This window comes from Aspergillus ochraceoroseus (assembly GCF_002846915.1).
Source record: "Aspergillus ochraceoroseus IBT 24754 chromosome Unknown P175scaffold_4, whole genome shotgun sequence".
NCBI lineage: Eukaryota > Fungi > Ascomycota > Eurotiomycetes > Eurotiales > Aspergillaceae > Aspergillus > Aspergillus ochraceoroseus.
This window is the reverse complement of record NW_024468479.1, coordinates 2,413,075-2,435,122: the sequence shown is the minus strand read 5'-3', so window position 1 is coordinate 2,435,122 and position 22,048 is coordinate 2,413,075. Positions and strand designations below refer to the sequence as shown.

Genomic DNA, 22,048 nt, shown 5'->3' with positions numbered 1-22,048 from the left:
TAATCAATAACATAAACATACAATATAGACGCCTAAATGAAGAGCGAGATATTATTTAGGAAGTGTTTGTTCCCTGCTAATATAGTACATACATAAAGTAAGCCCTAAAATATAGGTCACTTTTCAACCTGAGCATTCTAGTGGTTATAATGAGAATTAACATACAAGCAACTGAATTTTAGAAGCTCTTCTCGCGCTTCCCACGCTGATATCTAGTTCTATACCCATTTCTGATCATAATAATAGTTATTGTTTATTGTTATTCCATGCAGGCAAGGGGAAATGACATGATCTACCGGACTTTCTCGGAAAGGCATTTTAAACAGACAGGAATGTCTAACTAACCATGCAAACAAATATTTTCCTGCTCTGAGGTTTCTAGAATACCTTTAAGTGGATAGAATAGATTTTCCATCCCAAACGAAGAACACATCTTTTGTGGAATGTTGGAATGCTTCTCACAGCGATTGACCCCTAGACACAAGCCCAAAGGGACTGACTCGAGCTCACAGAGTTGAGTTTAATGCAATCGCCCGCTTGAATCAGTATATATCCCTTTCTAAAGCTTTGATCCTAAAACCGTCTGGCATTCTATGGCAACCATCTGTCTGTGGCGTCTCTACTCCGTACAGCATGTATAAAACTGAACCAAGTAATCGCATACCCAGTTTTGCAGTAAAAATAAACACGGCTTTTTACAAATGTCATCAACGGAAGCAATTGAGGGTTGCGGAAAGAATATTCAAATTAAAAAGTAAAGAAATAAACAAAATAAATAAAAAACCGCTGTAATCCCGAACATATTTTGCGGCAGTCGGGGGGAAAGCTTCACAAATAGGCTATATCAGGGATGTCACCAAATAGGAGTCATCGTTTTCCAGCAGTATCACTGATGAGAAAGGCTCCATACTTATCCATTACTCAGTGCATCTATCAAGATCCTTTAGGCGGTTTTTGTATCCCACCAGTCCTTCCAAGAAATCACCTTATCGTCCCGCCGCGCTTCTGCAGCAAAAACCATCGCATGGCCGAGGACAGCGTCCTCCAAATTACCTCCTATGAAGCGGCATTGTGCCTCACTCGCCCACATCTCCTCATTTTGGACAGCCTCTATGGCTGCGATGAATGCACGGATGAGTCCGTAGTCACCTCCACCATGAGATCTCATCTCATGAGATGATTGTCGAGGCACGTCTATTACGGTTTTCTTCCTTGTTAGGAAGCAAAAATAAGTAATTGTATGGCTATTGTAGGTCAGTTCACCACTTGTACCGTACACCCGGCCTCGGCGAATGCATTCATCCTCCGTGTTGGCAATCATATGAAGCATAGCTCGTTTTCCAGGACTACTGGATGATACATCTTCGTCCCAGGATAGAATTACAAGCTGGTCGTCACAAACATCGTTATCGCTCTCGTAAACACACCTTCCGTACCACGGACGCGCCGCGATAACCTTATCTGAGGTGGTAGAACGATCGTAGTCTTCTGCAAGTTTGTGTAAAAGGGTGGTACGAATCATTTCGGGCTTTGCAGCCTTCATAAGATCCTCGATATCATGAATAACATTCTTCACCCAGTGAGGGTTCCCAATGGCAACTCTATTGTCGTAGTAGATATTTGTACTGCACTATATTGGCACTCGCGCTCAATCGGGCAGGAAATACAATTGGTAGTACCGTTAGCTGCAGCTGGTTTCCTAGGCCTGCGGAACTGACTCCGGGATCCCATCGAGGCTATGGATTCGTGGCAAGTGAGGTTCTCGCTGTGTTTCTTCTGCAGGGACCGCGAGCAACCAAAGCAAAAAGTCAATGTCGTGAGAACACTTTGTCAGTAAGGATCCGTCGCGGTTCTTCGTCTCTCTGCGCCAGTTTCTACGGACATAGCTATGCGCAAAATGCCACCACCCTACCGGCTCTACATGCTCGATTGAAAGGAGATCCCCGATGGCTTTGTCGGTTAAAAGCAGCTTCTTGAGCATAATGTTGTGTTGGACTATACTGCAACACGTGTCCAACAGAAAAGATTTTTCCGTGAATCTGTTGAAAAGCCCGATATATAGACAAACAATCTTCCAGAGAGGTCGCCAGAGGCTTCTCACACAACACATGTAAGTCCAGCGGAGCGATAGCGCACATAATATCGACATGTGTCTCATCCAATGTACAGACCAACACTCCATCAACCCCATCAGGGACAGATTCACCGAGCTTTTGCCTTCGCCGCCGGTCCGTCTCCCCCACACACCATTCTTTCCAGCCTGTGAATTCCTGTCCTTCTGATGGTGTGCCGTCTGCGCCCCAGATGTACTTGCGACCGAAAGACGTGCGTCTGAACTCAACAGGTTCAGCTACTGCGTGGACCCCGGCCGAGGTGATTTCGTTAATTGGGTCTGCGTAACTGATCCCGAAGCTTCAGTTGGTTGGAGGACATCTTTTTCAATGCCAGTGGAAACGGAAGAAGCGTATTTATTCCACTGGAAATCTTCACGATCCTGTCCTAATATACGGGATCTTGCCGGGGACGGACAGGTCCTTTTATTCCCACAAAAGGCTGGGTTATTGATGAATACTGGAGTGATGGGTTACGCTTTGTGCTAGTATCTGGTGGTCCAATACATAACAAATTCCATAAGGAACTGGAGCTCGCCTTGCATGTCGAATGCTACTATATGATGGGACATGACTATCAACCGGGCCAGTGGAAAAATGGGGTAGTTCGACGGAGATCGTAATGAGAATCAATCAATAGGCCAACAAACGTGCCAGATTGAGTGGAGAGTGTACTCCGTATGGTAATACTCGGATATCTGAGAAGATAACTCTCGAAGCAGAATCTGTTTTATGTTGCTTATGGGGGATCTCTCTTCGACCAGATTGCAGGAAACCCTAAAACACGTTCAACACGCAATAAATTATATGTAGCCAATACGAATAACGGTGTCGGATCTCGATGATTGGCAATATAGATGCCATCACGCGTCTTCATGACGTACTTCGAGAAGATCATGATCCTTAAACTGCCGTGCAGGAACGTGTTTATCGAACAAGATATCCAATTCTCCAAAAGTCCGACCCTGACTCTCGGGAATCCTTATCCAGCACCAGATATAGCATACGAGGCTAATTGCACCAAAAAGGAAACCTGCCTTACCGCGCCAGTTTGCTTGATCGCTGTTCAGCATGTATGGCATGGCCACGGTGAACGCAATGCTGGCCGCAGCTTGTGCGGCGGTTGCAATCGCGATAGTGCGTCCCCTCAGCCGTGTCGATGAGATTTCGGAAATAATAACAAAGCAAATGGGGCCCACTGTCATTTGGTATATGAAGGTCCAAATATCCATCAATGATGCCTGCGCCCAAATCGCACCGTCGGGATGTGACCCGAGGTCCAGGAACCCAATTACAAACAGGATAACCGTCATGGCGAGCAGGCCGGAATTGTAGATTGTTCGACGTCCAAACTGCAGTAAGTGTGAGTCAGGTCCAAGACCAGTATGGCAAGGAATATCCCCACATGAGACATCAATGGCCACGAAAGACAGGTGCCGACAAAGCCCAAGGCCGTATTCCCGACTCCCACTACAGATGGGTTGGCATTATCCTATTCTAAAACGGCTGAACACTTACTATTAAAAGCATCAGAAGGATCTAGTCCAGCTTGCTCAAAAAAGTAGTTGGCATATCCAATCAGCGGATTCCCCCCAATCACTTGGATCAGGTAAACCATCACTGAGATTTCCGTGCGCCGAAGACTGACTCCTTTAAAGCAATCCAGATACGACGTATTGTCTTCGATTTCCCTCTCAATCCAATCCGTTTCCTCAATCATCTCTAGCATGCCCTCGATGTTTGGACGATGCGAAGCCGAGGAAAGTTTCAAAAGCGCTGCGCGAGCATCATCTTTCCGGCCCTGGCGAATCAACCAGTAGGGACTCTCGGGGGCGAATATCAGGCCAACAAGAAGAATAACGGGCCAGATCCATTGGATAGCAAACGGAGCCTTATATGCCCATTCATCAAGCCTACTCTCCAGCGCTGCGGCGCATCCTTGTGCCACAAATTGGCCAATCACGAACGCCAAATTCACGGACGCGGTCAACACCCCTCGTAGAGCCAGGGGACATACTTCGGAGGCATATGTGGGGGCAATACAGACATAGAAGCCCCAAGCTAGCCCTCCCAGCATCTCACCGGCACATAGCATACCGATTGAGGTCGCGAAGAACTGCACAAAGACGAACCCGATCGTCCATATGCAACAGACAGCCAAGGTCAACCGACGACCGAATTTTTCCAGCGGCCAGCCACTCGCAAGAGCACCAAGAACCTGGCCAATAGGGTTCCCCATGCCCAATGCTGTCTGCCATGGCGCTGATATGATGTATGAGCCCTCGTACAAGAACCCAAATCGCTGCTGAAATGCGGGCAACGCGTAGAACGAGGGGATCAGCTGGGCGTCAAATCCAGCCATAATCACGGCAATACAGAAAAACATGGCCCAAAAGATGGCCCTGGGATACTGTTTCGCAGCTGTCCAGAATCCGAGTCGATGTTCGGCTTTGGTGATTTCATGTGTCGCGTGAATTCGAACAATATCCCCAGACTTAACATCAGGTGGCAGACAGGATTCCTCCATTATTCACTCTCTTTGATGCTGGTCTTCTGCTTTCGTATACCTACAGTTTCCGAGGAATTAGAGGGGCGGTTGCCAACCTCCGAACAACTCTTCCGTGACCCAGGGTTAGGTGAACAGTTAGCATGCTTTTACTTCCCCCAAAGGCACTGCAAGGGGGGTGAGCCCTCTATTAGCCAAGGTCTGGCAATCAGCCGATCAACATTCTTGTCAAGATAGCGGATTTTGTGTATTGCGATAGTATCATGTATGTATACTATTTCACGTTGGAAAGCAGAGGTGGGGTCACACCAGTCATGAATGTCACCCTCCCCTCTTTCTGGCCTATACAGTCAGTGATCACCTGACACCTGGTCCCACCTGACGCCTGATTTCCCCTTACTAACTATTTTTTTAATAATTTTTAATAACTTATATCTTAATTAATATAGATTTAATTAAAGTTATGATAGAAGTAATTAACTTATTAAAAATTAGTAATTTAATTAATTATACTAAGATTATAAAAGAATTTAGTATTAATTAGATAATATTATTAAGATACTATTATAAGGTATAATACTCTAAAGACTATTAATATAAATAATAATAAGTTCTTACTAATTAATATAAAAAAAAATTAATAAACTATATTAATAAATTTACTAAGTAAGGCCTTTTTATATTTTATAAGATATTTTAAAATTTTATAAAGAAAATTATTAGTAAGAAGCTTAAAAAATACTAGTTTAAGTACTTTATAAAATATTATTAAAATAATCTTATTTTAACTTATATAATAATTATTAATATTATATAAAAATAAGCTAATTTTATATATAAATATATTTTATATTTTAAGTTATTAAATTAGAAAATATAATAATATAAGTTATAACTAGAAGATATTTATAATATAAATAAAAAAAAATTTTTTATTAAAATATTAATTAAAGGTCTTAAGATCTTTTTAAAGTAAAAATATATAATTAAAGGAGAATTTAAATAATATTTATAAAATAAAAATTATAAGTAAATAATTTTAATTATTTATATTTATATTAATAAAATCTTTTTTTTACTAGATTTTATTTACTAGATTTTTACTAGTAATATATAAGATTTCTAGCTTTAAAATTTTAATTTTAAGCTTTATTTTTATTTCTTTATTTTTTTTATAAATAATTAGACTAATAATAAGCTAGAATATATTTAATTAATTAATATATTTAACTATAAGATTAAGAATAAAATATATAAGTAATAAAGATTTTTTATTTTTAATAATTATAAATTTTATTTTATTATAAAATTTATTAATTACTATAATATTAATAAAATCTTATTAATAATATATTTATTTTATTTAATTTATTTATTATAATTACTTAATATTAGAATTTTTAATTCTTTTTTTACTATTTATAGTAAGAATCTTAAGAATTTTTTATATAAATTAATAGGTCTTAATTATATTATTAAATAGAATTTTTTTTATTTTTTCTAGCTAGTCTAGAAATAGATTTTATTAATAAAAAATATTCTTTTTTTATAGTAAATTATAGGAATATAATTATTAAATTTAGAAATAATTTTAATTTAATTTAATAAATAAAATAATTTTAGGCCTTTTTTAAATAATTTCTTATATTCTATCTTATAAGTAAAGAACTAGTAAAAAATTAAAAAATTTTTAAATTAAGTTATTATTAATATATATAATAAAAATATTAAAAAATTAAGCTTAATAATATATTATTTCTTTATAAAAAATATTATTCTAAAACTATATTATTAAGATTTTAAATTAATTTTTTAAAATAAGAAAAAAAAATATTAATATAAGAAATTTTTATAATTTAAATTTATAATTTTTAAAAATAATAATATAATTTTTTACTTTCTTTAAAAAATTTAATAGGCTTGTAATTTTTAAATATAGAAAAATAAAGTTATATAATTTATTAAAGTATTAAAGAAGTAAAAGAAGATTTATTAATAATTTATTAAAAAAAAAAAATAATACTTACTTAAAGAATAAAAGAGAAATTAAGTATTTTAATAAGAATTATAGTTACTAAAGATAGTGTCACGGTGCGAAGCCGTAGTACCTATCTAGTTAGATTCTGCCTTGACTGTCCACCCTTATTCCTATATTTAAGCCATATTATCCTTAATCCTATTATAGCTCTTTAAGTTATATCCTATCTATTACCTAATATTTATTATTCTACTATTTTATCTAATTAGCTCCTAGTTAATAAATATCTAAATCTAACTCTGCCCCCTAATATTATATAGCTCCTCTTTACTAAGAGTTAATTATTACTATTATACCTGCTTTATTATTTATATTACTTAAAAATATAGAAACCCTCTTATATAATATTCTTAATAAATTAAGATAATATATTACTAAAATATATTAATTCTTTATTACTATTATAAAAGAACTTTATAAATTATTTATCTTATATTTTACTATTATTAACCTTCTTAACTATATTTAATAGAAAGATAGTATAATTAAGTACTAGAAAATACAAGCTAAAAAAACTTAATAAGAGTTATTTAAAGTACTTACTTAAAATAATATATCTTTTTAATTATTATTTTTTTCTAAAAAAAATACTAATATTACTACCCTCTCTACTATTATTATTACTCTTATTATATTTATTCTTACTACTTAAACTTCTAAATAATTTCCTGATCCTAATAAATTTAATAACTAATAAAGTAACTTAAGATACTTTACTTCTTAAATTTACTAGAAAATAATTATAAATCTTAATTATTTTCTAATTTTAAATAATAAAATAGTTTATATAACTAGTTATCTTAAAGAAATCTTATATACCTAAATCTTACTATATATTTAAAATAGAATCTATAAATTAAGTAATTATATTAAGATTTTAAAAATTTTAAAGAAAGTTTTTAGAAACTTAAATTTAGAAATTAATATTTATACTAATTTATTTTATCTCTAATAAATTTATTATAAATTTAGTATTTTTTTTACTAAATTTTAATATTTTATATTAGAAAGGAATATAAATAAAAATATCTTACCTATAATTCTAGAATAGGCTATTAATTAAAAACTTTAAGAAATATTAATATATTCTAAAATCTTATTATAATATTATAACTTTATTAATTACTTATAAAATCTAGAAAATTACTATTATTATTATATAAGTACTACTCTATCCCTATCTATAAAGAATTCCTAGCCTTCCTAACCTATCTTAAAATTAATTCCTGCTACCTAAATTCCTATAGTCCCTATTAATCCTGTTATTACTGCTACTCCTACTAAAGACCTAATAGACTTATTTACTACTTATTATCTTAATTATTAAACTTAATACCTATATTACTATTATAATAGTACTAACTATTTAGTAGGCAGCTACTTATACTCTAATTAAAGACTAACTAGCTATATCTCTATATTTATTACTAAACTAGATCTATACCCCCTATTAATTAGAATCTTGCCTGCTAAATACCTTATATTCTCTAAATTAGAAAATAGAGTATCTCTAATCTAAATTATAATTAGGAATATCCCTAGCACTCTCTTTATCTATTAAAGGCTATAATAACTAGAATAATAATAAAGGAAGAAAGTTACTAATTTAAATTAATAATCTTATTTATTAATCTAGAAACTTTTAATAAAATTCTACTAATCTTTATTATAATTAATTCTAGAGCTAAGAATAAATATTTTATAAATTATAATTAGATTATAAATAACTAACTAAAAATATTATTATTAAGGAATTTTATCTTATTAAGGGGATTTAATAATACTCTAATAAAGTTTAGTAATATTATTTATTTTATTTATTTAACCTAAAAAATTTATAACTATATTAAAAAAAATATTACTTTTCTTATAACTTAATTTATATATTTTTCTATTATTCTTAACTTACCTTAATTAAAGACTTATAATTTCTAGATTAGATTTACTAATTATACTATTCTATTTAAAAGCTTCTATTATAGGAAGTATTATAATATATTTCTAAAATTTATAAAAATTTTAATATTATATAATATATTACTAAAAGTTTCTCCCTAATACCTTAACTCCTGCCTTAAATTTCTAAAGAACTAAGATATTACTAGAATCTTAATTATTATTTATACTATATATACCTGCTATAGATACTAGATATTTACTACTATTATTACTAATATTAAAGCTATTCTAAACCCTATTATTATTACTAAATCTAAACTATAAGAATAATTATCCCTTAAATTTACTAAGTTCTATAATATATTCTTACTAAAGAAGGCTAAGTACTTACTACCCTACTAATTTAATAATTATAAGATTAAATTACTATCTAAAAAAATTCTACTTTTTAGGAGCCTATATAACATATCCTAAGATAAATTAAAAGTTTTAAAGAAATAGATTAAAAAGAATTTAAGAAAAGATTTTATTTATTCTAGTTTTTTTCCTACTATATCTCCTATCCTATTTATAAAGAAATCTAGAAAAAGCCTGTAATTTTATATAAATTATTAAGCCCTAAATATAATTATTATAAAAGATTATTACCTGCTATTACTAATAAAAAAGATATTAAATAACCTAAAAAAAATAAAATATTTCTTAAAAATTAATATTATCTCTACTTTTAATAATCTATAGATTAAGAAAGGACAAGAATATCTTACTACTTTTTAAACTTAGTTAGGCCTATTTAAATCTTTAGTAATATTATTTAGACTTACTAGAGCCCTAATATTATTCTAGAGATTTATTAATAAAGCCCTATATAATTATCTAGATATCTTCTATATTATATATCTAGATAATATTCTAATTTATAGCCAAACCTATACTAAATATACCTAGTATATTTAATAAGTATTAGAATATTTATAAGTAGTAAGATTTTATATTAAATTTAGTAAATATAAATTTTTTATATATAAGATAAAGTTTCTAGAATTAATTATAAATAAAGATAGCTTTTAAATAAACTTTAATAAAGTAAAAATAATTATTAAGTAAAAAATACTAACCTATTTAATTAATATTTAAGTTTTTATTAATTTTAGGAACTTTTATTACTAATTTATCTATAATTTTTTAAAAATTATTAGACTATTAGTTAACTTAATTAAGAAAAATATTAATTTTAACTAGATACTTACTTATTAAGAAGTATTTAAATAATTAAAAATTACTTTTATAAATATCTTAATATTAAAATTTTTTAACTAGTTAAAAAATATAATTCTAAAAATTAATATCTTTAATTATATATTTACTAAAGTATTATTATAATATAATAATAAAAATATATTATATTTTATTATATTTTTTTCTAAAAAGTATTTTATAATAAAATATAATTATAAAATTTATAATAAAGAATTATTAGTTATTATTTATTACTTTAAAGAATAGTATCCTAAACTAGAAAAGACTTTATTACCTATAAAGGTTATTATAGATTACTAGAACCTAGAGTATTTTATATTAATTAAATTACTAAATTATTAATAAGTCTACTAGTCTAAATTTTTATTAAAATTTAACTTCTAAATATATTATTATTTTAAGAAGTTAGATATTAAGCCTAATATATTAACTAGAAGGTTAGAAAATCTACTTAAGAAGGGGGATAAATAATTCTTTTATTAGAGCTAGACTATTCTAAAATCTAAAAACCTGCTATCTAAGACTACTACTAATCTAAGACTAAATATTAATAGTTAATATTAAATATACTTTACTAAATAACCTGCTACTAATAAATTAATCTCCCTACTACTAATACTATAATCATTATTTAATAGAGCTTATCTACAAGATAAGAAGCTCTAGTTTATTTTAAATACCTTAAAGAATAGTCTATTAAGATATCTTAATATTATACTAGCTAACTATAGATATACTAGTCTATACTTAAGATATTAAGACTAACTTTATATGCCTAACTATAATAAGATAAAAGCTAAAATATTAAGACTCTATTATAAAAACCTTATTACTAGATATTCTAGAAAAACTAAGATATATAAATTAATATTATATAAATATTTCTAGCCTAGGATTTATAAGTATATTAACTAATAGGTTTAGAATTATTATTTCTATTACTAAATTACTTCTTCCTAAGAAGTAAAATAAAAAGTATTAAGATTTCTATTAATTTTTAAATATATCTAGTAAGATATAAGTATAAACTTTATTATATACTTATTATTAAGTAATAGCTATAATACTATTCTAGTTATAATTAATTATTTAATAAAAATAAAGTACTTCCTCCCTTATACTAGGATAATTAATATTAAAGAGATAGCTAATTTATACCTTAAATATATTTAGAAGCTTTATAGTATTTCTAAAATAATTATATTAGATTATAGAGTCTAGTTTATTATTACTTTTTAAAAATACCTAATATCCTGCCTAAAGATTTATAATCTATTATTTATTACTTATTATCTTAAGATTAATAATTAAACTAAATATATTAATACTATCTTAGAATAATATTTATAAGTATATATATTATACTTATAAGATAATTAGTTTAAATAATTATTAATAACTAAGTTTATTACTAATTCTATCTACTCTAAGTCTATAGGAGTATCACTATTTATAGCTAATTATAGATTTTATGTCATGGTGCGAAGCCATAGTACCTATCTAGTTAGATTCTGCCTTGACTGTCCACCCTTATTCCTGTATTTAAGCCATGTTATCCTTAATCCTGTTATAGCTCTTCAAGCTATATCCTGTCTATTACCTAATATCTACTATTCTACTATTCTATCTAGTTAGTTCCTAATTAATAAATATCTAAATCTAACTCTACCCCCTAATATTATATAGCTCCTCTCTATTAGGAATTAATTACTACTATTATACTTATCTTACTACCTATACTACTTAAAGATATAGAAACCCTCCTATATAATACCCCTAATAAATTAAGATAATATATTACTAAGATATACTAGTTCTCTACTACTACTATAGAAAAACTTTATAAATTATCTATTCTATACTTTACTATTACTAATTTTTTTAACTATATTTAATAGAAAAATAGTATAATTAAGTACTAGAAGATATAAGCTAAAGAAACCTAATAAAAATTATTTAAAGTACTTATTTAAAATAATATACTTTCTTAATTATTATTTTTTTTTAAAAAAGATACTAATATTACTATCCCCTCTATTATTATTATTACTCTTACTATATTTATTTTTATTACTTAAATCTCTAAATAACTTCCTAATCTTAATAAATTTAATAACTAATAAAATAATCTAAGATACTTTACTTCTTAAATCTATTAAAAAATAATTATAAACTTTAATTATTTTCTAACTCTAAATAATAAAATAACTTATATAACTAGTTATCTTAAAGAAACTTTATATACCTAAATCTTACTATATATTTAAGATAGAATCTATAAATTAAATAATTATATTAAGATTTTAAAAATTCTAGAGAAAGCTTTTAAAAATTTAAATTTAGAAATTAATATTTATACTAATTTATTCTACCTCTAATAAATTTATTATAAGTTTAATATCTTTTTTACTAAATTTTAATACCTTATATTAGAAGAGAATATAAATAAAGATATCTTATTTATAATTTTAGAATAGGTTATTAGCTAAGAACTTTAAGAAATATTAATATACTTTAAGGCCTTATTATAATACTATAACTTTATTAATTACCTATAAAATCTAGAAAACTACTACTATTATTATATAAGTACTGCCCTATCTTTATCTATAAAGAATTCCTAGCCTCCCTAATCTATCTTAAAGCTAACTTCTACTGCCCAAATTCCTATAGTTCTTATTAATCTTGTTATTACTACTACTCCTACTAAAGACTTAATAGACCTGTCTATTACCTATTACCTTAATTATTAAACCTAATACCTATATTACCGCTGCAGCAGCACTAACTACCTAGTAGGTAGCTGCCCGCACCCTAATTAAAAACTAACTAGCCATACCTCTATATCTACTGCCAAACTAGACCTATACCTCCTATTAACTAGAATCCTGCCTGCTAAATACCCTGTATTCCCTAAATTAGAAAATAGAGTATCCCTAACCTAAGCTATAATTAGGGATACCTCTAGTACTCCCTCTACCTATTAAAAGCTATAATAGCTAGAATAATAATAAAGAAGGAAAGTTACTAATTTAAATTAATAATCCTACTTATTAACCTAGAGATTCTTAATAAGACTTTACTAATCTTTACTATAATTAATTCTAGAGCTAAGAATAAATATTTTATAGACTATAATTAAGCTATAAATAACTAACTAAAGATACTACTATTAAAGAATCTTATCTTATTAAGGAAATTTAATAGTACTCTAGTAAAGTCTAGTAATATTACTTATTTTATTTATTTAATTTAAAGAATCTATAATTATATTAAAAAAAATACTATTTTTTTTATAATTTAATTTATATACTTTCTTATTATCCTTAACTTACTTTAGTTAAAGACTTATAATCCCTAGATTAGATTTACTAATTATACTATTTTATTTAAAAGTCTCTATTATAGGAAATACTATAATATACCTTTAAAGTTTATAAAGATTTTAATATTATATAATATATTACTAGAAGCTTCTTCCTAATACCTTAACTCTTACTCTAAATCTCTAAAAAACCAAGATATTACTAAAATCTTAATTACTACCTATACTATATATACCTGCTATAAATACTAGATATTTATTATTACTATTACTAATATTAAAGTTACTCTAAATCCTGTTATTATTACTAAATCTAAGCTACAAGAGTAACTACCCCCTAAATTTACTAAATTCTATAATATATTCTTACTAAAGGAGGCTAAGTACCTGCTACCCTACTAATCTAATAATTATAAGATTAAATTATTACCTAGAAAAATTTTATCTTTTAGGAGCCTGTATAGCATGTCCTAAGATAAATTAAAAGTTTTAAAGGAATAGATTAAAAAAAATCTAAAAAAAGATTTTATTTATTCTAATTCCTTCCTTGCTGTATCCCCTATTCTATTTATAAAGAAACCTAGAGAAGGCCTATAATTCTATATAAATTATCAAGCCCTAAATATAATTATTATAAAAGATTATTACCTACTATTACTAATAAAAAAGATACTAAATAATCTAAAAAAAATAAGATATTTCTTAAAAATTAATATTATTTCTACTTTTAATAATCTATAGATTAAGAAAGAATAAAAATATTTTACTATTTTTTAAACTTAATTAAATCTATTTAAATCCTTAATAATACTATTTAGGCTTACTAGAGCCCTAGTATTATTCTAGAGATTTATTAATAAAGTCTTATATAATTATCTAGATATTTTCTATACTATATATCTAGATAATATTTTAATTTATAGCTAAACCTATACTAAATATATTTATTATATCTAATAAGTATTAGAATACTTATAAGTAATAGGACTTTATACTAAATTTAGTAAATATAAATTCTTCATGCGCGAGATAAAGTTCCTAGAACTAATTATAGGTAGAAATAGCTTTTAAATAGACCTTAATAAAGTAAAAATAATTACTAAATAGGAAATACTAACCTATCTAACTAATATTCAAGCCTTTATTAGCTTTAGGAACTTTTACTACTAATTTATCTATAATTTTTTAAAAATTATTAGATTATTAGTTAACCTAATTAAGAAAAATATTAATTTTAACTAGATATTTACCTGCTAAGAAATATTTAAATAATTAAAAATTACTTTTATAAATACCTTAATACTAAAATCTTTTAACTAGTTAAAAAATATAATTTTAGAAATTAATACCTTTAATTATATATTTACTAGAGTATTATTATAATATAATAATAAAAATATATTATATCTTATTATATTTTTCTCTAAGAAATATTCTATAATAAAATATAATTATAAGATTTATAATAAAAAATTATTAGTTATTATTTACTACTTTAAAGAATAGTACTCTAAATTAAAAGAGACTTTATTACTTATAAAGATTATTATAGACTACTAGAATCTAGAGTATTTTATATTAATTAAGCTACTAAATTATTAATAAGCTTACTAGTCTAAATTTCTATTAAAATTTAACTTCTAAATATATTACTGCCCTAGGAAGTTAGGTATTAAGCCTAATATATTAACTAGGAGGTTAGAGAACCTACCTAAGAAGGGGAATAAATAATTCCTTTACTAGAACTAAACTATCCTAAAATCTAAAAACCTGCTACTTAAGACTACTACTAATTTAAGATTAAATACTAATAATTAATATTAAGTATACTTTACTAAATAATCTACTATTAATAAACTAATCTCCTTGCTACTAATACTATAATTATTATTTAATAGAGCTTATTTATAAGATAAGAAGCTCTAGTCTATTCTAAATATTCTAAAGGATAGTCTACTAAGATACCCTAATATTATACTAGCTAATTATAGATATGTTAGTCTATACTTAAGATATTAAGACTAACTTTATATACTTAATTATAATAAGATAAAAGCTAAAATACTAAAACTTTATTATAAAAATCTTATTACTAGATATTTTAGAAAAATTAAGATATATAAATTAATATTATATAAATATTTCTAGCCTAGGATTTATAAATATATTAACTAATAAATCTAGAATTATTATCTCTACTACTAAATTACTCCTTTCTAAGAAATAAAGTAAGGAGTACTAAAGCCTTTACTAATTCCTAAATATATCTAATAAGATATAAGCATGGACTTTATTATATATTTATTATTAAATAATAATTATAATACTATTCTAGTTATAATTAATTATCTAATAAAGATAAAATACTTCCTCCCCTATACTAGAATAATTAATACTAAAGAAATAACTAACTTATTTCTTAAGTATATTTAGAAGCTCTATAATATTTCTAAAATAATTATATTAGATTATAAAGTCTAGTTTATTACTATTTTTTAAAAATACTTAATATCCTGCCTAAAAATTTATAATCTATTATCTACTACTTATTACTCTAAAATTAATAACTAAATTAAATATACTAATACTATCTTAGGATAATACTTGCAAGTATATATATTATACTTATAAGATAATTAGTCTAAATAACTACTAATAATTAAGTTTATTACTAACTTTATCTACTCCAAGTCTATAGGAGTATTACTATTCATGACTAATTATAGATTCTACCTAATATTAGGATTTAAACTAAGCTATTCTACTATCTACCTTACTAAGAAAGATATTAAGAAGTTTACTAATATTATATATAAGATTTATAAGTTTATCTATACTAAAATCCTATCTATTCAAGCCTGTTATAAAATATAAGCTAATTACTAAAGATAACCTATATATTACTATACTATAGGGCAAGAAGTCTAGCTAGATACCTATAATATCTAAATATTCTACTTATAGAAGAAATTAGACTAGAAGAATTTCAGGCTATACTATATTAAGAAGATTATTAGCCTATATATTTATAAACTTAAACTATTTAAAAATATAAAAATCTATTTTATATTTAATATATTTCTACTTTACCCTACTATTAATAACCCTCTATCTAGTTAATACTTTAATCTACTACCACTTGTTAAAGTAGAAGGATTAGAAGAATAGGAAATTAAGAAAGTCCTTAATTTCTAATAAATTTATTAAGACTATAGTAAACTTAAGCTATAATATACTATTAAATAGATTAGATATAATAAGCTAATTAAAAAACCTGCTAAGTATCTAGAGAATATCTACTAACTAGTAAATAATTATTACTTCTATTATTCTAAGAAACCCTAGCTAATTCCTCCCTAGTCTTAACAGAGCTTAATCTTAAGGAGGGAGGTACTATCATAGTATAAAGCTATAGTATCTATCTAGTTAGATTCTACCTTAACTATCTGCCCTTATTCCTATATTTAAGCCATATTATTCTTAATCCTGTTATAGCTCTTCAAGCTACATCCTGTCTATTACCTAACACCTACTGTTCTGCTGTTCTGTCTGGTTAGCTCCTAGTCAATGAATATCTGAATCTGACTCTGCCCCCTGACATTTTATTTAATATTAGGATTTAAATTAAGCTACTCTATTATCTACTCTACTAAGAAAAATATTAAGAAGTTTACTAATATTATATATAAAATTTATAAGTTTATTTATATTAAGATTTTATTTATTTAAGCTTATTATAAAATATAAGCTAATTACTAAAGATAATCTATATATTATTATATTATAGAGTAAGAAGTCTAGCTAGATACTTATAATATTTAAATACTCTACTTATAGAAAAAATTAGATTAGAAGAATTTTAAATTATATTATATTAAAAAAATTATTAGCCTATATATTTATAAACTTAAATTACTTAAAAATATAAGAATCTATTTTATATTTAATATATTTTTACTCTACCTTATTATTAATAACTCTTTATCTAGTTAATATCCTAATTTACTACTACCTATTAAAGTAGAAGAATTAGAAGAATAAAAAATTAAAGAAGTTCTTAATTTCTAATAGATTTATTAAGATTATAGTAAACTTAAGCTATAATATATTATTAAGTAAATTAGATATAATAAGCTAATTAAAGAGCCTATTAAGTATCTAAAGAATATCTATTAACTAGTAAATAATTACTATCTTTATTATCCTAAGAAACTCTAGCTAATTCCTTCCTAGTTTTAATAAAGCTTAACTTTAAGAAAGGGGGTACTATTATAGTATAAAGCTATAGTACTTATCTAGTTAGATTCTACCTTAATTATCTACTCTTATTCCTATATTTAAGCTATATTATTCTTAATCCTATTATAGCTCTTCAAGCTATATCCTGTCTATTACCTAATACCTACTATTCTGCTGTTCTGTCTGGTTAGCTCCTAGTCAATGAATATCTGAATCCGACTCTGCCCCCTGACAGATAGAGTAAAAAAAATAATAAAAGAAGGATACTTACCTAGTAAAAAAAGTAGATTACTAGCTTTAAAATAACTTTTAGTAAGTAAAGAAGTCTTTAAAGAAGGTCTCTAAAGCTTTATACTAGTAAAAATCTATAAAAATCAAGCTAATAATACTTATAGAAGTCCTAGAGGCCCCTTTAATAGTAAATTATTAAGACTATAAGATCTAGCTCCTATAATACTTTTAGATTAATTAAAAACTATATATAGAGTCTTAATAATAACTATATTTATCTACTAAAAGATCACGCGATAATAATAATTATATATAATTGAATTGCTTCATATTTAATATTACTGGTGGTAGTGAAATCAGGCGTCAGGTAGGACCAGGCATCAGGTGATCACTGACTGTACATATCCTGCCACAATGGAGTTAACTAGTGTTACGGCAACTTGATAAGCTGGCCAAAGCTTCCAGACACACAGCACCGGCATTTCTTTCAGGAGATTACCGGACTGTAAAATTCACTCCCTGGTACGACCCCGGAGGATTCTCCCTATCTTCTCCGTATACCAACTGCTCAGATACTTCCCTTGCTCCCACGGCTGTCTAGATTTCCCTCTTGTTATTATACCCATCCCCTACAGCTGCTAAAGAACCTCGTTAACCCTTTCCGGCTCAGTGTGAGGTGACCGCTCTCATTTTCGCTTGGCCCGACATGTCATCCGAGCAGCTTTTCCCGCCTTCACTTATCTCATCCGAGGTGATGGCTTCGCTTCCAAGCGGCTACACCCTTCGGCCATTGCAGAGAGACGACTACACTCGTGGATTCTTGGACTGCTTATCTGACTTAACGTGGGTCGGAGAGTACAGCGAGGAAGATTTCTACGAACGTTATGACTGGCTAGCAACCAGCGGGAAGGACTGGTACTATAGTGTGGTGATTGATGATGGGAAACAAATTGTGGCGACCGCCACCATGATTGTGGAACGGAAATTGTACGTCTTCCCATCCCTCGTTAACTGTGAGACCTGAGAGTAGTTGCTGGGCCCTGGGTGTATTTTTTTGTTTATAGGCTGACACTGCTTGTTAGTATCCATAACCGTGGTATGATAGGCCACATCGAAGAGGTTGTGGTAGCCAAAGATCACCAGGCCAGAGGCTTCGGATTGAAAGTGATTCAAGCGCTCGATTCCGTCGCTATTGGCCTGGGGTGCTATAAGACTATCCTGGACTGCGGAGAACACAATGTAGAATTCTACAAGAAATGCGGCTATCACCCGGCGGGGACGGAGATGTCCCATTATTATGAACCCTTTACCACCGGGTACAAACGTGGTTAAAGAAGCGATCTTGCAGAATACGTCCATGTTCTTGCCCATCAAGATTGGATCAAGTTGCAGTAGACGGCCCTGTGCCAGTTGGAGTGTAGCCGCTGGGGTAGCATGGTTTAGTTGTCGATGTCAAGTAGAGATTGGCCCAAAATAATGATATGCTTCCCCTTAATACTAATCGCAGGCTTTGAAGGGGCACAGGGCTTTCCGAATAAGAAATCTGTCTTGAATGTTTTGATGGTCGTGGGAGAGGATGAGTAGCATCGAAGGATTATCTTGGATTTCCATATCTTCCTAGAACTGCCTGTTCTTTCTGACCTCTCCAAGTTCTTTCAGCTATATTCCAAGTATTCATTTCATTTTCGGCCTCTATTTCCAGGAATTTCATGCCGAGTCAGCCAGTGGACCACAGTTTGGCCAAAAATATTCCCACGCAATAAGAATCTCACCAGACAAAATAGTCCCTGCTAACTTGAAAAGCGAGCATTCCCGCAAGGAATAAATCAGCAGGATAGAGGGAATTTCAGTAAAGGAAATAAATACGCTGATCAATAGCGGGAGTTATTGATTCATTTCTGTGAACGCTCCATCGTCTACTCCGGTCCCCGTCTTCGGTTACCGAAAGTAGCACTGGGGTATATGTCGGCGAGATGGTGAACCCCCATTACCTACCTAGGTGCTGGGCAGTCTTCTTAAAGGCCTGGACATGAAAGGAGTATAACAAGGGTTACAGAAAACTAGCTACCCTGGGTTATTCTAGGCTTACACATAGATCCCTAACCTATGCCTAGAAATCGCGATGGCACAGGCCTTACATGAACCGTATTAACCATTCTCCTGAATCAACAAGCTATACATCGCCATAAAATGCAAACTGGTTGAAGTCATCTGCGTCGCTGGCCTCTGGAGGATGCTCCCTCTCCACGGAGCGAATAAGGGCCTCATGCTCAGGGCTTCGAGGGACCACCTTCACGTCAAATGGCCCGGGGTGACTAATGAGACCAGCCTGCCATTTAGGCTCTGGGGCATGAGGATCCTTGGGGGATATATCAAGACACGCAAGAGTTAGAGCGACGACTAAAAATACCTTTTCATCGATCAGAAATCGTCCAGGGCATATACGGCGGCCAAAGCCAAAGACGAATTTCGCAGGATCAGCTTCTGGCGGGTGTCCTTCACTAGCCAGGAAGCGCTCTGGCTTGAATGACCTCGGATCGTGGTAGACACTCGTATCCTGGGTGATTGCACTGTATAATTCACATTAAATCCTGCTGGGAGACCGACGGGTGGTAAGGCTAACGAACCAGATATTCGGCAGCAATAGCGCGCCCCTGGGAATGAGATACCCCTGATAGATCTCGTCTCGCTCAAGTATATGCGGTGCTCCTAGAGGAGAAGATGGGTGCCAGCGAAAAGTCTCTTTCACAATGGCATTAATATACGGGAGGCTGGACCGGTGCTCGAATTTCGGGAGCGTCATCTCCCCAATAACCTGATCGAGCTCCGCGCGTGCCTTTTGTTGAACATCTGGGTAAAGGGCCATAGCCAAAAAGAAACTCGTCACTATTGAGACGCTCTGATGCAAATAATCAGCCATAGACGACCATCATCCTGGCTAGGAATTTTACCGTATCACTTCCTCCGAGAAAAAATTCTGCCGCAGACCATTTTAATATATCCTCTTCGAGGGACCCGGGTTCGTACGAGCCCTGCTGCTCAAGTAGTCTGGAGAGCATGGATGACTCCAAGGAGCTCTGGGCCATTTTATGTTTAGCGAAATGAAATGGTAGATCGGTGAACTGTCGGGCACTATGGCCATATTCAGCTGCCTTCTCCAGAAACCCAGTGCCTGGTAACCAGGAGGGCACATGTCGCACTGCGTTGAAATCCCACCTTAGTATCATTTCAAAGCCGTAACTAGAAGCAATCCAGAGGCATGCAACTTACGTATAGGCACGAAGTTGACAAGCCAATTCCCTGGCGTAAAGATTTCTTCGAATCCTCCCAGCGCTCGTTGGGCGATCTCACACATCGGATCTCGACCGTGAGGCGAGATGGTGTAGCCGTACGCAGCGTTCAGCATGAACCCAGTCGCTTCCCTATCGGTCCATATCGTTAGCGAGCCCAGTCATCCGCTATTTGGGGCTCCAACTTACTTCCTGATAAGAGCGCGTAGTTCGTCTGGATCTGCCAGCACGCCAACTAAGAACCGCCGAACCGAAATGTCGAGTTTAGAGTGAAACCGTGAAACTAGTCGTCTCGTCCCAACCTCTACTTTGATATTCTTTCGGATTCCTTTCCAGAGCTCCATATTCCTTGCCGTTGCAAGACTCTTTCCCCAGCCTGCCCTATTGGGCCAATCAGTGTAATGCGCTGGAGACGGGTTATCACCTTCCTTACATTTCGGCGAACGGGGCATCTGGGATGGTCCGGCTGTGCGCAGATTTCCTCTCCATGAGGTCGATTGCCACATGAGCATTGTTAATGAGGATGATTATTTGTCCGAATGTTGTCAGTGAGGCAATTGGACCTAAAGAGGCGAAGGTTTCAGGATTAGCATCTCCCAAGTTCGCGGGCTCTTGTAGCCGTGATGGGGACATGGTCACCATATTGATGCAGGAACTTCTCAAAGAAAACCCATTGGCGAGCGCCCCTGGGAGGAAAGTCGGTTAGATTCCCAATTATCAGTTTTCGGGGCGGTCCAGGGGGTAGAGGCCCCAATGAAGGTGTGGAAGTAAACAGCCTCCTGCCGAGGGACAGTGCCGAAAACACAACCGCGAACACAATTAAAACTTGAAGCATGATTTCATCTGATGAATCGCTGGTGTCTGAGAAATAAACACCAACCGAGCAAGGCATATGGATTAAATACAGGACTTCCGGGCAGATCAACGAGGCCCTCCCTCACAACCCCGAGTTCCCGAGACTTCGGTCAGTCCATAACAGTGCCGGGATAAGGAAAGGGTGGTCAAAACAAGGAAAATCTGTTCTTGCTTTCCTATTTCCCGTAGTTTGAGCGTAGCAGTATCGGCGGGCGACTTGAGGAGTAACCTTGAATTACTTGTTATGGAGCAGCTCGTCCCACGTTAAATGAATAGCGTAAGCCACCATCTTAG

At 30.8% G+C, this 22,048-nt stretch overlaps 5 protein-coding genes across 5 annotated transcripts; 2 read left to right on the top strand and 3 right to left on the bottom strand.

Moving 5' to 3' along the window:
• Positions 1-705: 705 nt before the first annotated feature.
• P175DRAFT_0516820 (uncharacterized protein) lies at positions 706-2,683 on the bottom strand (the record flags this gene model as incomplete). Its single annotated transcript, XM_040898932.1, is given in 5 exon segments — positions 706-1,599; positions 1,632-1,699; positions 1,719-2,039; positions 2,065-2,412; positions 2,619-2,683. 5 exon segments carry the CDS (start codon positions 2,681-2,683, stop codon positions 944-946), a joined length of 1,458 nt encoding a protein of 485 aa, XP_040752678.1. The 3' UTR covers positions 706-943.
• Positions 2,684-2,974: 291 nt separating this feature from the next.
• P175DRAFT_0480203 (uncharacterized protein) lies at positions 2,975-4,877 on the bottom strand (the record flags this gene model as incomplete). The annotated part of the gene is made up of 3 exons (XM_040895423.1): positions 3,630-4,877; positions 3,517-3,581; positions 2,975-3,463 (listed from the first exon to the last, which is right to left on the bottom strand). The coding sequence occupies exons 1-3, from the start codon at positions 4,636-4,638 to the stop codon at positions 2,975-2,977; spliced, it is 1,563 nt and encodes a 520-aa protein (XP_040752677.1). The 5' UTR covers positions 4,639-4,877.
• A 5,954-nt stretch (positions 4,878-10,831) lies between these two features.
• P175DRAFT_0437625 (uncharacterized protein) lies at positions 10,832-10,987 on the top strand (the record flags this gene model as incomplete). Its single annotated transcript, XM_040893858.1, has 1 exon — positions 10,832-10,987. A coding segment is annotated over one exon (156 nt), but the record flags the coding sequence as incomplete, so codon positions are not given.
• A 303-nt stretch (positions 10,988-11,290) lies between these two features.
• On the top strand, positions 11,291-18,941 carry P175DRAFT_0532667 (uncharacterized protein; the record flags this gene model as incomplete). The annotated part of the gene is made up of 4 exons (XM_040899988.1): positions 11,291-11,306; positions 18,101-18,204; positions 18,280-18,596; positions 18,692-18,941. The coding sequence occupies 4 exons, from the start codon at positions 11,291-11,293 to the stop codon at positions 18,939-18,941; spliced, it is 687 nt and encodes a 228-aa protein (XP_040752675.1).
• Positions 18,942-19,392: 451 nt separating this feature from the next.
• Positions 19,393-21,734, bottom strand: P175DRAFT_0547596 (cytochrome P450; the record flags this gene model as incomplete). The annotated part of the gene is made up of 7 exons (XM_040900412.1): positions 19,393-20,179; positions 20,237-20,508; positions 20,561-20,808; positions 20,880-21,031; positions 21,089-21,280; positions 21,333-21,462; positions 21,539-21,734. The coding sequence occupies 7 exons, from the start codon at positions 21,732-21,734 to the stop codon at positions 19,783-19,785; spliced, it is 1,587 nt and encodes a 528-aa protein (XP_040752674.1). The 3' UTR covers positions 19,393-19,782.
• Between the last annotated feature and the right edge of the window lie 314 nt (positions 21,735-22,048).